This window comes from Hemibagrus wyckioides, linkage group LG08 (assembly GCF_019097595.1).
Source record: "Hemibagrus wyckioides isolate EC202008001 linkage group LG08, SWU_Hwy_1.0, whole genome shotgun sequence".
In the NCBI taxonomy this organism is placed as follows: Eukaryota; Metazoa; Chordata; class Actinopteri; order Siluriformes; family Bagridae; genus Hemibagrus; species Hemibagrus wyckioides.
In genome coordinates, this window is record NC_080717.1 from 15223439 (window position 1) to 15237567 (window position 14129).

The following is a 14129-nucleotide window of genomic DNA, read 5'->3' on the forward strand; positions in this document are numbered from 1 at the left end:
ACTCTTTATAAATATATATATATATCAAGCAAAGAACAAAGAACTGGAACTTTAATTCCAGAGTAAGCTCAAATATATAGACACCTCCACATACAAATGGAAATTTGAAAGCTTTCCATAAGAGTATAAGAGATCGATTGTGATTAGGGAAGTAATTATTTAGAGCACACTGCCCTCTTGAGGTCTCTGAAATTAGTACAGGTTTAAAAAGCATGCTATGTGTGGTTTTTCAGGGGTTGGGCTTGGCCCCTTTGTTCCAGTGAAAGCAACTCTTAATGCTTCAGCATACGAAGACATTTTGGACAATTTCATGCTCCCAACTTTGTGGGAACAGTTTGGGGATGACCCCTTCCTGTTCCAACATGACTGCACACCAGTGTACAAAGCAAGGTCCATAAAGACATGGATGAGCGAGTTTGGTGTGGAGGAACTTGACTGGTCTGCACAGAGTCCTGACCTCAACCCAACAGAACACCTCTGGGATGAATTAGAGCAGAGACTGCGAGCCAGGCCTTCTCATCCAACATCAGTGCCTGACCACACAAATGCACTTCTAGATGAATGGTCAAAAATTCCCATAAACACACTCCTAAACTTGTGGAAAGACTTTCCAGAAGATTGAAGCTGTTAAAGCTGCAAAGAGCAGGCCAACTCCATATTACATTCATGTCCAATGTAAAGGCACACGTTCCAAAACTTTTGGAAATATAATGTAGCTAAGGCTGCAGCCTTATTCCAGAAAATGCTACAACTCTAAGCTAGCAGACTTTAGATAAAACATCATTTTTTAAATCGTTTAGTTTATATATATATATATATATATATATATATATATATATATATATATATATATATATATATGTATATATATATATATTATTTTCACATTTTGAACGTGTAAACAGTACTTCTGCTACTTACATGATGAATAAATCAAAAATAATCATAGCCTCCATTTTGACAAGCCTAATATAACTGTAGATGTAGTTTAAGTATTTTATATATAAACAAGACTTAATGGCTTTTTCAACGAAGTTGCGATTATTTATAATTGCTAATTAGAATTAATTAATTAGAATTAGAAATAATTGCTTTAGAACTAATTGCAGTGTTTTCTTAGCGTTTTGTGCCTATCCTAACTGACCAGCAGAGGGCGCCGTCGATGTGGTTTAAACCTCTAAGTGCCTAGCTTAGAGTAACTGAAACTCTCCTGAAGTATCCTGAGCTGCAGCATTTTGGTCGATTGATCAATAAAATCGGTTCTCAAACTAGGCTCTGAGAACATACAGGGATCCATGAAACATATTTAGAGAGTATTTCTTATTTTGTTTCATTAGCACTCACGACCTGCTACTAACAAAGGTATGTCAGCTTTGACCTACTGTGTTCTCTTGGTGAAATGATCAGGAATTAAATGCCTTTTTCTTCAATGAATGACCAAATAAATCTCACAAAATTACTGTACACATTTTAATAATGAGTACAATAGCTATCTGAAATGCTAATGCCCATAAAATAACTACATAAAGAAGGTTATTTGTTTTAGAGTTTAAGATTTTGCTTACAAAAAGTGTGAAAATGGAGAATCCCTGATCTCTAACATACCTAGAGTAAAAACCTTGTTTACACCCAAAGTTTACCATGTTCTAGTAAATCCAAGCTATGCATGGATCCTTCATTAAATCTTGATCTTCTAAGCACTGTGAACAGTAGCATTTTCATAAAACACATCAGTGTGTGCATGAAGAGGATACATATTGGCCTCTTGGTGACTGTATTGGTTAGATGCTCTTTGAAGGGATATGCAGGCACATATGGGCACTATAATGTGACAGAGGACAATGGCTGAATTGTATTGTATAATATATAAGTTTATTATTATTTTTTTTTACTATACTGAATAACTAGTAGTTAATAATATATTAGTAAAATCAGGTGTTATTAGATATTATAAACTCTCTAAATTATCCTAGCTGTACCAATTCATTATGGTGAAAAACATTTTTTGCCACATCACATGAAACTGTTCAGAAAAAGTTATATTCAAAAATGGTAACCAAAATGAGAGAAAAAGACAGAAAGAAAGAAAGAAAGAAAGAAAGAAAGAAAGAGAGAAAGAAAGAAAGAAAGAAAGAAAGAAAGAAAGAAAGAAAGAAAGAAAGAAAGAAAGAAAGAAAGAAAGAAAGAAAGAAAGAAAGAAGATAATAGATTCATACTCATTGACTGAATAATAAATGCTTATTTATTTTATTTAAAAACAAAAATGAAGTGTAGCATACCACTGTGATTTCACCAGACTAATAAATATTCAGTTCCAGTCACTCAATCACAAAAAAACTTGTTTCAGCCCATTAACTACTATGCATTTATATAACATTTTAAACACATCTAAATATTACATAATTGCAGTACTCTTAAACACACACACACACACACACACACACACACACACATATATATATATATATATATATATATATATATATATATATATATATATATATATTCCCCACAATAAACTGATAAGTTTCTACATTTTGTATTATTCCACCTAATTACAACATTTCTGTAGGATTTGTTTGTGGGACTGACCAAAACGGTTAAAAATCCGTTAGTCAAAAATGTTTTATTTTTAATTTATTTTTATTATCATTAATATTTTTAGGAAGCCAAAAGTGGCTCTTCTAAGGGATTATAATAATTTCCAAAATGTTTTATACATTTTAAATAAAACACTCGTTTCAGCATTGAACATTTTCTTCTTTACATTAGATTTGTTCTTGTATTTGAACGATTCTGGGTGAAGAATTAATCCAGAACAAAAGCTCTAGCCCAGAAATCTACATTCACATAATTTAAATCAATTTATTTGTGATCATATTATTTAGACTTCTGAAAAACAGCTAAATAAATGAACACCAAACACTAACAACTGTTCAATAGTCTATGTAGGTATAAGTTAGGTCTCTAGATGGCACATGAATGGATTCATCTACATATTGAATACGTGTCTCCGAAGTAAAACAAGACAGTATTTTGTGATATCTTTAATGTTTGTTTCGTCTATTTTATATTATATCTAACTTATTAAGCTATGGCTTATATGATTTCCTAAGCTGTGCACTAAAGTCCAGTGAAGAGTGAAATCACTGTGTGTAGATTTAATTCATGTGTACACGGGCAGCTGGTCCTCAACGCTGAAACTGATAAAATAGTTAACAAGTCGTTAAATCTTCCAACTAGTTGGCGACACGCTCGACCCGGCGTCCTTGCACGAGTGCCGAGTGTAAAAGAGCCGAGGTTCCCACCAGGCCGGAACTAACTGTGAAGTGTGACCTGTTTCAGAGTGTGAAGGTGTGAAGGATGCCGCCAGTGAAAAGCTGACCAGAGACAGAGAAAGAGGCACCAACACGCTTTACACCTCTTTCACTCGGAGATCTTTAACAAATAACGCGCACATTCGAAAGGCGAAAAAGTGGCATGGGTACTATGCAGATGTCACGTTCCCATATCCACAGGTTTACTTACATCAGAGCTGTTTATGAATGACCAAGCGTGAAAAACACCCGCACTGTACACCATTATAGATGACACATATGATATTATGATGAATGGTGAATGATATGTGATTATTATTATTATTATTATTATTATTATTATTATTATTATTATACCCGATTTATAGGCTGATCATTTTTCATCTGTTTGATGTGCTTCAAAGTGAGATGGTCGATGGTCTACTTTCTAGGTACATTTCTGAGTACATCTCATTAGTTAACTTCAGTCAGTTTGTGTTATAACTTGTTCTCTTGCACTCAGAAGTCAGAAGTGTCCCTTCCTTCACGTTATACGGTATTGAGGTGATGCGGAAATCAGGCGCTAGGGGAATGCGCGCAGTGGGTTGGTGGCCTTATTGGCCCCTCATTTGAATGCAAATCCAGAGGTTTTGAAGTCTTGGCTGACGTCAGGAAGGCCTTGTTATACGTACATCAGTGACCACCACCTTGTCAACAGAGTCACATCATGTTTGATTGAAGCACGTCAAGGACTACATCGCATGACCAGCTTTGGAAATCTTTTTTGTTTCTGGACTACCACATTTCAGAAGAAACCTCTTACTCTGGCCCTCTAATTCACTTTAAGCCATATCTAGCATAATGCATTGCTAGTATGTCGTCTTAAAAACAGCTTTTGGGTCTTTTTTTCCCTTGTGAATCATGTATGTTGGATACCTTTTGGATAAAGGCGAAGGAAACATGTATCACCACCAAGGACCTGTACGGCGATCTGGTATCAACCTTCCGCCACAGAATTTCGTCTCCACGCCACAGTACTCTGATTTTGGGGGATACCATCATATGACCAGCATGGACACACACTCTCAGGCCGCAGGACCGTGGGCCGCTCCGTACAGCGGTCCGAGGGAAGACTGGGGCGCCTACAGCCTTCCGCCTCCTAACACCATAGCAACTCCCATGAGCAACTCATCACCGGGACAAGTCTCCTATTGCTCGCCAGATTACAACTCTATGCATAACCCGGGGTCGGCTGTGTTGCCCCCGCCGCCCGACAATATTTCCGTGGGCCAAATGTCCCCGGATAAAGAAAGGCGCAACTCTTATCAGTGGATGAGCAAAACAGTCCAGTCCTCTTCCACCGGTATGTTTAGCAATTGAGCCTGAAATTAATCTCCTAATTTGTTTTTTTCTCTGTTAATTTCACTGTTCTCCTTTTTTAATTATATAGGATACCATGCACGAGCTCTCATAGTGAAATCTGTCAGTATAATTGCCACAGACAATTAATTATTCGCTTAGTTCAGTGTTTAATCTAAACTCTATTAGACGTCGCATCAGTTTGATTTCCGAAAATAATCTTAATAAAATAAAATGTAAAGGGTCTTAAAAAACAAAAAATAAACTAACTAATTATGCAATTTTTAATTCAAATTTACTCAGAAGGCTGAAGCATTTTTGGGTGATATTATTTGTTGTTAATGATTGGGGGCGTCTTGTTTTAAATTCATGCTTTAAACATGCTTTAATCTGTGAAACGGGCAAGCAAGAGTATCTTTCAGCTGTATTATTTTTACACATCAAATTTTAAAGAACCAAATGTAGGTTACTTGTGGCAGGTGAAGGTGTTGGGATCTGGCGCCAGCGCCACTTGTAATGCTAATGGATCGACTCCTCGTGAACTAGATGTGAGATCCAGGTTTTTTCCCTGATACCTTGTCTCAAGTTTTGAGGTTATCTGTCATATTCAGGCGGAGGCTTCTTTCACCACATTTTCACTTTGATATGCAGCAACACGGTTTCCCCTGTCCCTGTTCTTCAGGGCTTGTATTGCAGGAACAGAGTGGCGAATTTCACAGCAAATAAAGATCACCTGCCTCAAACACATGCTTAAACACACGTAAGCGTATAGAAAGCAACTTAAAATAGCGTTTATCGTGTAAACTGTGTAAACACAGTGTATATCCATAACCCAATTAACAAACAGAATAGGATATGGCAACCTAAAGTGACCATTTAGTCACGGACTTTGCATTGGATACAGAGAAAAATTAAGTCTAAAAGGTTTTCGATGATTTTGTCCAATTTGTCATTTTTTTATTTTATTTTATTATAGTTACTGTTATTATTCTTTTTTTTTCTTTTTTTGGTTTGTCGGTATTATAAGTCTTGTGTTTTGTCAACGACTGGAATTAATACATGGATGAAACTGTTTCCAATTTCCAGTTTCCTCTACAATCTCATGCATGAAACAATTCAAGGATACACATGACGTATTTTCCGATATTTTTTTTAAGAAATTGGTTTGTAAACTAGAGTAGTCTTTTTTTTGGCTGCATGCCAAGCATCCTCAGAGGAATCTCCTTTGTTATGCCTCTTAACACATCAATGGCGTTTAGGTCATATCTATGCGACTCTTTGTTCTGCAGTTTGTTCAAAACTTGCCATCAGAGAAGATCCCAAGCTCAGTTTGCAGATCTTAATACAGATAAATATGATCTCTTTTTGCAAAGCGCAGGTCTTATGCTTTAGTGATTGGGAACGTTTCCAGATAAAATGATTTGCAAGAGAGTATAATTTTTTTTCCCTTTCACTTTCTACAGTCTTGTAACATTTTGTTGCTTTTATTTTTGACTTTTTGAATCAACTTTTTTTGTTTTCTTTCTTTCTTTCTTTCTTTCTTTCTTTCTTTCTTTCTTTCTTTCTTTCTTTCTTTCTTTAATTGTTTATTTATTTGTTTATTTGTTATCTGTTTAGGAAAAACGAGAACAAAGGAGAAATACCGAGTGGTTTACACGGATCACCAGCGGTTGGAGCTGGAGAAGGAGTTTCACTTTAATCGTTATATTACTATAAGGAGAAAATCGGAGCTGGCGGTGAATCTGGGCCTCTCAGAGAGACAGGTACGACCTGGAATCCAAACTCAGGCCATAATTATTTGTGTTAGCCACTGAGGTTGTTGAAAGATTGTAAATTTTGGTTTTATTTTTTTTCTTTCAGGTAAAAATTTGGTTTCAAAACCGCCGCGCCAAGGAGAGGAAGCTGATCAAGAAGAAGCTGGGTCAGTCGGACGGTAGCAGCGGCTCTGTGCACAGTGACCCGGGCTCGGTCAGTCCGCTGCCCGTTCCTGGTTCACTCAGTCCATCAGACGTGCACGGCTCCGTTTACCCGCCTCCAGGATTGAACACCTTACCGTCCATAAGAAACATTCAGCAAGTTACGGTCACCCAGTAAACTCAAAGTTGGAGTATTTTACTCCAAAACGTCCGACTTAAAACTGAGCACTCCGACCCGCTGCATGGACACGACACACAGCGCTCAAAGGGATTCACGCGCTCCAGACCACACGATCCCATGCGCGAGCCCGTGGAATACAGTAACAGTGGAATTGAGGTTTTATTATAACCAAAGGCTGGAGGCTCTTGAAATAATGTTTTAATAGAATAGTTTTTTTTAAATAAAAAAAAAATGTTCGTCTGGTACAAAAAGCTAAATATTCTAATAGTTTTGTTTGTGTTTGATTGATTAAGATATAAATATCATTTTCTGTATGTGGTGAGTGTATGAGTTTTTGTAAATAAACTATCTCAGGCAGAGGCCTACAGTGTTTCTCCAGACGTATGTTGATCTGCAACATGTAGGCCAATTTTCAGTATTTTCACGTGTGAAGGAATTCTGCTATTTTTCAGCGTTTCTTTATATCAGCACCTTTTCGTTCACATGGGTGAATGCAGATTTCGGATTTATGGGTAGAACGTTTGAGTGTAAATAACGTTCCAAGTGTAAATAAATGTTTTGAAAAACATCACGGAATCATGTCATTATATCCACATATTTATATGTTAACATGTAGGCCGGTTTGTCATCTAAGGTCAGTTGGTGTGGATAAAGATATTAGGCAGACCAAACACTGCTTATAACCTAATCGAGCTCATAAAGAAAGGAGGATGTGTACAATTCATTAAGACAAATGCGAATACATAAAAGGAAATCACGATGCACAAAATTTCATATAGGCTTTTAGTAGCAGAATTAACTGTGTACTCTTCTTTTTAATACAAAAGTTAATCTACACATTAGACAGGACCTTAAACGTGGTTTAAGTGTTTAGGGAAGTTATTTTAGGATTGTATTAAAAAGAGATTCTGAAGAATTCACATATTTCTTTGTTTTTTGCTGGTCCACTCAGTACATATTTATTATAAACTTAATCCAACAATTTATATAGCAGGATCTTTATTTAAGTGTGCAGCAATTTTCTGCTCATTACTGGAAGTGTTACTCCTAAACTTTACAATCTCTGAACACATTTACCGCAATTAAATTTGTCATTATATTCAAGTTAAAATGAATCACAGGCCCAGTAGTAATAGGTATTGTAATAATAAGCCTATTTCTTTTTAAATAGGCTCCATATACATATATATATATATATATATATATATATATATATATATATATATATATATATATATATATATATATATATATCCAATTTGTTTTTTGCCTAGTCATTTGATCACACCCAATTATGTAATCTCTCTCTCTCTCTCTCTATATATATATATATATATTACTTGATAATTGGTAGTGATTGTTCCACAAAATGTAAAACTGGGAAATATTCAATGGTTTTCTAGTGGCTTTGCTTCACAGATCCTTGGGGGATTCTGGACTCCACTTTAAAACCACGGGTCCATTAGGGTAGGCTAACAGTAAGCGTTTATCCTAAATCTGTTGCCGAATTATTTTAACTAGTCTTTATGCCTATCACATAATTTTTATTCAGTTTTTTAGTCTGAATGGTGATACAGTCTGATCAGCTACTCCTTGGGGCAGCAGGTTTTCCCGCCTCGGACACTCGTGCTTTAAGCCCCGCCCTTCAGCGACCGCGTGCCTTACGTACTCCGACGTCACTCGCGTAGTGTCAGAAACGTCATGAGCGTCTTACTGCCCAACATGGCGGACTTTGATACCATTTATGAGTTAGAAGAAGAAGACGAGCGAATAGTGAGTGAGGAGCATCTCGCCAGATACTGCCCCGAACCTGTGATAATGCGAGGGGCCGGCCACATCACTGTGTAAGCAAACGGGGGCCGCAGAGCCGCCGCTTTATGGCGCCGTGTTAGTCCTGCTGTGGTTAGCCTCCACGCTAGCGTTCAGTGTGTGCGTTTTTTTTCTCTTGCTTTTGCTTAACGCTAGCTCTCAAAATCCACGCAGAGACCAAACCCTCGTGCACACCTTTCCGTTTCAGAGACACTGGTTTTGTAAGACAGAGCAAGGATCCTTGCGTCTTTTGAGACGTTCACTCTTTTATGGCTAGCAATACAAACACATGTCCTGTCATCTGTAGCCTACATGGATTATTTGTTTATCGTGGTATCACGTGCATAAAGTGGCTTAGTTAACTTCTATACACTGTAATTTTACATCTTCTCTATTATGTAAATTGTGCTTCACGGTTTTTATTAAAAACCAAGAAGAGTTCCGCACACATTCACTTATTATCTTAACTCCTCATCTACATAATGTACTGCTCTCTGCTCTTACACTTACTTCCGCGAAACATGTCAGATCGCAGTCTGGAGGATGTATAGTACACTTGATCTGGTGCAAAAGGCATAGTATGTCATCTCCTATGTAGTGTACTAATGTAGGGAGTCAGATGAGATTCGGCCAATGTCTTAATCGCCAAAACCGAATGTTTTATTTAGCCGACAGTAATTTAGAGACATTTAAGCCATAATAGCCATAATATGTGCTACAAAATTTTAATCTGCAACATTATATTTGCAATATTATAGCAAGCTAGGCCAGTATGTTGCACTGTGTCTTCCAGATTATTTCATGTGTTATAAATGATAGCTCTTGTGCATAATCTGAACATTACTACAGATTGGTCTGCACTGATATTTCCTTCACAATCACTTAGTCCATGGTTTTTGCCTCATGAAACTTTTTTTCTTGTTAATTAATTAAAAAAAAATTTTTGTTGACAGTGGACCTTGAGGAATCTCGCTTTATATGTAATCTCTGTATTTACAGGTTTGGACTTAGCAACAAATTTGACACAGAATTCCCATCTGTTCTTACAGGAAAGGTAATGGTGCCTAAACAGCTTGAATGTTCAAATGTGTATATATTTTGTCTTCAAATCACTTTAAGCATGTGTCTATTTCTAGAGGGCATTTTTTAAATAATCTCCCAGGAGCCTTGAGTCCAAAACTGGAACATTTCAGTAAGTGCACCATAGTGCAACTAACGCAAGCAGAATGCACTAAAGTGGGCTTCTGTCAATGAGTAAGCTGGCTAAGGGCCTGGCAGCTTGGGATCCCAGTGTTGGGAAGACACAGCTCCAGGTGACAAAATAATGAAATAAAGACTGTGCCATGCACAAGAAAGGAAAGCTTCCTGGGTCGGATGCAGAAACAAAAAAGGTTGCAGGGGGAAGAGCAGGCTGAGGGAAGTGCCGGGCAATAAAATGTATCTCCAGTATTGTGACCTAGGGTGACATGTGATGGATGAGGTCAGGATTATGATGACTGAAGGGTCCAGATCAGGCCTGTGGGGCTTTATTCCGAGCTCTTTCACTGTTTGCAAAGAGACCTTTGCATCCTGTCATAAAAGATTACGACCCCGGTTTTATGGTGTACATACCCAGTGAGGAATGAGCAGCCATTCATGTTGTTTGGACGGTACAGCCACAGGCCGTGGGCTTATCTCTCTTTTTGTCTTCCCTTTGCCTTGAAAGTCTAGGAGCTTGGTTGGCAAGTTAGAAGCATGCAATTATGAAATCTCATGTGCTTTTTAAAGAATGCATCTGATAAAGATTTACACGGGATCTTTTTCACTTTGTGGAATCTTTGCACCGAATTGAAGCAGAATGAATGCCTTTATTATATCGTGTATACATGCATATTTTGTACATGTTCTGTTTTTTGTACGTGACTCTTTTGTTTAGTGCACTGTTTTCATCTATGAGCTGTTGGTGCATTAGTAAAAGGCAGCATGTTGGTGATCAGAATGATCATTCTGTGGCTGTTTCTGTTTTGTCCTGTATTTTATTTCCTCTGATTTTTTTTTCAGGTCGCTCCAGAGGAGTTCAAGACAAGCATTAACCGGGTGAATGCTTGTCTGAAGAAGAACTTACCAGTCAATGTGAAATGGCTACTGTGCGGGTGCTTGTGCTGTTGCTGTACTGTGGGTTGCAGTCTGTGGCCGGTCATATGCCTCAACAAGAGGGTGAGACCCTCCTCTGATTTTACCGTTCTATCTGTAATTCAGCCGTGTCTGTTTTACTGCAATTAGCACTCTAATAATATTTTCCTTGGTGCTAAAGCCAATAACAAGGTGTGTAATTAGAGACATGGTGTACAATCGATGCATTAAGCCACTTTAGCTGAGAGAAAAGTTTGAGAATCCACACCAGGTTATTGGCCATAACATGCAGCTTATGAGCTGGTTAAATAGGAGCCTCAGTCCATAAATGTCTCTAAAGTCTTAATGCGGGTGTTTTATTGGTATTTGCTAAGCACCTGTTTGAAGGTTTTGAGAGGGCGATTGCTGGCACATTTAACCCCTGTGTGTTTCTCTGTTTGACAGACGCGAAGATCCATTCAGAAATTGTTAGAATGGGAAAACAACCGATTATATCACAAGGTAAGCAAATTTTACATCAATACCGTTAGAACAATAAAGGCAAGTCCAGTAGTTTTCAGTGGTTCAGTAAATGAAGTGTTTAGACGTTATTAATGGTTGTAAATCTAGCTACTAAACTGTGAAAATGCCCATGTCCTTCACAGCTATTTTTAGCTGGGCTATTGATAGATTGCAGTGGCTGACCAGACTGTGCAGAGGTCAGCAGTAAAAATGGCTTGTGTCTCACGCCAGAGGCTGACAGACACTGCAGCCAGTATAGTGAGGAAACTCCTCAGAGCACTAACTGCTGTTTGACCCATGTGAACCCACATGTGTAAAGCCTGTCTGCATGTCTGGAGTGTTTGCATGGACTGGGAATGCACAGAGCATTCACTAACTACAGTGCTTTATAATTCTCATCAGCTGGGACTGCACTGGAAACTCAGCAGAAGAAAATGTGAGAGTAATAACATGATGGAATATGTAAGTACTCAATGGTTACAGATTTTAATGCCTATTTATACCTTAATAATTGACCTATGGTAGCAGAAATTGAAAAGACAATGAAAATTGTCAATATCTTTCTCCTTTATTCCCAAGGCTCATTAAATTTAGTTTAAGTCTGTTTGGGTTGGTTACTTGTCCTCATTTATCATTTAGTAAATGACTTTTGTGTAAATATTTTCACTGACCAAACTGAAAATTTTTACCAGATTTACTAAAGTTGTTTTTCTACGTTCTCCAATGTAAATGTTTATTAGCGATTGCCACCCATAAATTACTAAGCATGTTCGTGGCACAACTGACTTTCATTTAGTTACGGCCACAAAACCTCATAAAAGGCAAAGCGCACACAGAGCTGGAGCTGCCAAAATGATGAATAAATGGTGAAAGAGTGCCTCATAAGTGTGTTGTGTGCTAAATCTTTCAGTAACGCAGCCCAGTCATGGCGCTGCATCAGCGTATATGGGCAAACACAAATCCTCCTTTTATAGGGTGCCATTACTTTTGTTCTAATGGGCTTCTTTATTAATTTATGGATTTGTTATTACCAAGTTATTAGTATGAAATGAGTCTAAAAAATATCAAATTAAAATACATTCAATAAACATGATAGTGTAACCTGTATTAAATATGATTTAACCTACACCAGTTATACAATTTAAAGCCTTCATATTAGTGTCTCCTTATACCTAAATTTACACAAATAATTTATTTATATAAATAGTAGGATTAAACACCACTTTCTTTTAAATATGACTTTCATGAATACCTTGTCTTGTGTAAATGCTTATGTGAAAGATTTAAGGACGAAATGGTTTGTATCCTTGTTGATAAACAATGCCTAAATGGTCTGGAGTAAATTAGCTCCTTCATATTAATATTTCCTTTCCTCCTCCAGGTGATTCTTATAGAATTCTTACCCAAATATCCTATATTCCGACCGGACTAAGAGCACTGCAGAGGGATGCTGGTGAATGGCTCTCACTCCGCTCCTTACTTAGTGCCTTGTATATAAAGTTGGATTGAGGGTCTTCACAGGCGTCGCTGCGTGACCCCTTTTTTTTCCTCCCAGTACCTTGTACAGTAGAGTTTGCAACACTGTCACTTTGCGTTAGAGCAGATTTTGCACATTTCCAGATATAGTAGAAATGCGCCTGTGTTGCACCCGGATGTTTTTGTTACAAAAAATAATAAACAATACTGTTTAAAAGTGCATTTACCCCAATAGCCAATCATACTTCCCATCTCCTTCATGTAATATTGTTGATAAAATCGAGGCACCTCAAGGTGTGTATTTGCCTTACGATAAAAGTAAAACCTTTTGTAACGGAATGTGTATGCCTGGGATGCAGAATGGTATACAGCAGCTTATAGGTTTAAAGGTGTAGTCAGATGTCACTTTGCTTTAGAGCCAGTCTTGCTTAATACCTGATGTAGCTGCTTTAAAGCAAAGTGAAAAAGGTTTCATGGTTTTTCTGTGCTAATGGAATAGGTAGGGAATTTCAAGTAGCTAAATGTTCGTCAGCATGATTTTTTCTTTTCTGTCTGCACTTTGGTGATGGTCCTCTAAATGGACAAGTTAAAGAAACAGACCGTTGAATATAATTTTGGACAAGATGTACAGCCTAGTATTTCATGTTTACATAATAAGTACTTTAGCTGGCAATTAGTTTTCTGCCAATCTATTATTGTAACATAGTTTTGTTTAAAAGTTGCATCTCTGTAACTTTCCGGTCTCTATGGACCCGTTTACCTAGTAAGCCATAAAAATGTATGTACAACATGCCAGTCAAAGTGAGGGCTGAAAATTGCACTTGAGCACACGAGGACATCAGGCTTTCAGTTGATTGTCCCTGAGGTGTTTATTTTTTTTTTTTAAACGTGTGTACTGAAAGGATAAAATTGGATTATTAAAGACGATTTTGCCAATCAAAATTTACTAAAACCTTAAATGTCATTCATTTCAAAGGGAATTTTACCTTGTATGTATATGTAGAAACATTGTTTTGTAGTATCTTTCTTTCTTTTTTTACAATTCATCTTCAAATCATCATATTGCTGTTTTTGGTAAAGTCCATATGCTGTTATACAGATGCAGAAATGTGGACTTTCGCACTCCTTTTTTTCGTGTATCCCGATTCTCTTTTGTTAAGCTTGCCTTGTTTTTCATTTTTCTAACTTGTCAGGCTGTTGGATTAGAGTGCCTCTTGAACTGGGCAGAATGTTTGGAGAGAGCTGTACTAAGACACCTAAAGTTTGCCTAATTATCTGGAGAGAGACAAATCTCTCAGTGTTCTACTACAGAGTACCTGTAAATGTTTCTCTCTATTTCTGTGGAAAGCATAAATAAATTGTTGATTATTACAGTTTTGACAATTGTCATCCTTGCGTAGTGTCATTTCAGTTCACAGTCACTAGCTGCATATGAATTTCTTTAATATTAATATCATTTTGCTTGATGAAATTCAGTGT

At 37.2% G+C, this 14129-nt stretch overlaps 2 protein-coding genes across 3 annotated transcripts; both read left to right on the plus strand.

Moving 5' to 3' along the window:
• Positions 1-4217: 4217 nt before the first annotated feature.
• On the plus strand, positions 4218-6924 carry cdx4 (caudal type homeobox 4). Its single transcript, XM_058397333.1, has 3 exons — positions 4218-4659; positions 6273-6418; positions 6516-6924. The coding sequence occupies exons 1-3, from the start codon at positions 4218-4220 to the stop codon at positions 6747-6749; spliced, it is 822 nt and encodes a 273-aa protein (XP_058253316.1). The 3' UTR covers positions 6750-6924.
• A 1502-nt stretch (positions 6925-8426) lies between these two features.
• chic1 (cysteine-rich hydrophobic domain 1) lies at positions 8427-14023 on the plus strand. 2 transcript variants are annotated; one of them, XM_058397335.1, is made up of 6 exons: positions 8427-8596; positions 9561-9615; positions 10602-10757; positions 11118-11174; positions 11577-11636; positions 12556-14023. In XM_058397335.1, the coding sequence occupies exons 1-6, from the start codon at positions 8454-8456 to the stop codon at positions 12604-12606; spliced, it is 522 nt and encodes a 173-aa protein (XP_058253318.1). In that variant the 5' UTR covers positions 8427-8453; the 3' UTR covers positions 12607-14023. The 2 variants fall into 2 exon arrangements, with proteins under 2 accessions (XP_058253318.1, XP_058253319.1); XM_058397336.1 differs by lacking the exons at positions 11577-11636; positions 12556-14023 and adding an exon at positions 11318-11564.
• The last annotated feature ends 106 nt before the right edge of the window (positions 14024-14129 follow it).

Bases quoted from the DNA above. Each gene is read 5' to 3' on its own strand.
- cdx4 (XM_058397333.1), top strand. From the start codon at position 4,218: ATGTATGTTGGATACCTTTTGGATAAAGGCGAAGGAAACATGTATCAC. The intron at 4,660-6,272 runs GTATGTTTAGCA...TTATCTGTTTAG, and splicing joins AGTCCAGTCCTCTTCCACCG to GAAAAACGAGAACAAAGGAG. The intron at 6,419-6,515 runs GTACGACCTGGA...TTTTTCTTTCAG, and splicing joins TGGGCCTCTCAGAGAGACAG to GTAAAAATTTGGTTTCAAAA.
- chic1 (XM_058397335.1), top strand. From the start codon at position 8,454: ATGAGCGTCTTACTGCCCAACATGGCGGACTTTGATACCATTTATGAG. The intron at 9,616-10,601 runs GTAATGGTGCCT...TTTTTTTTTCAG, and splicing joins CATCTGTTCTTACAGGAAAG to GTCGCTCCAGAGGAGTTCAA. The intron at 10,758-11,117 runs GTGAGACCCTCC...TCTGTTTGACAG, and splicing joins TCATATGCCTCAACAAGAGG to ACGCGAAGATCCATTCAGAA.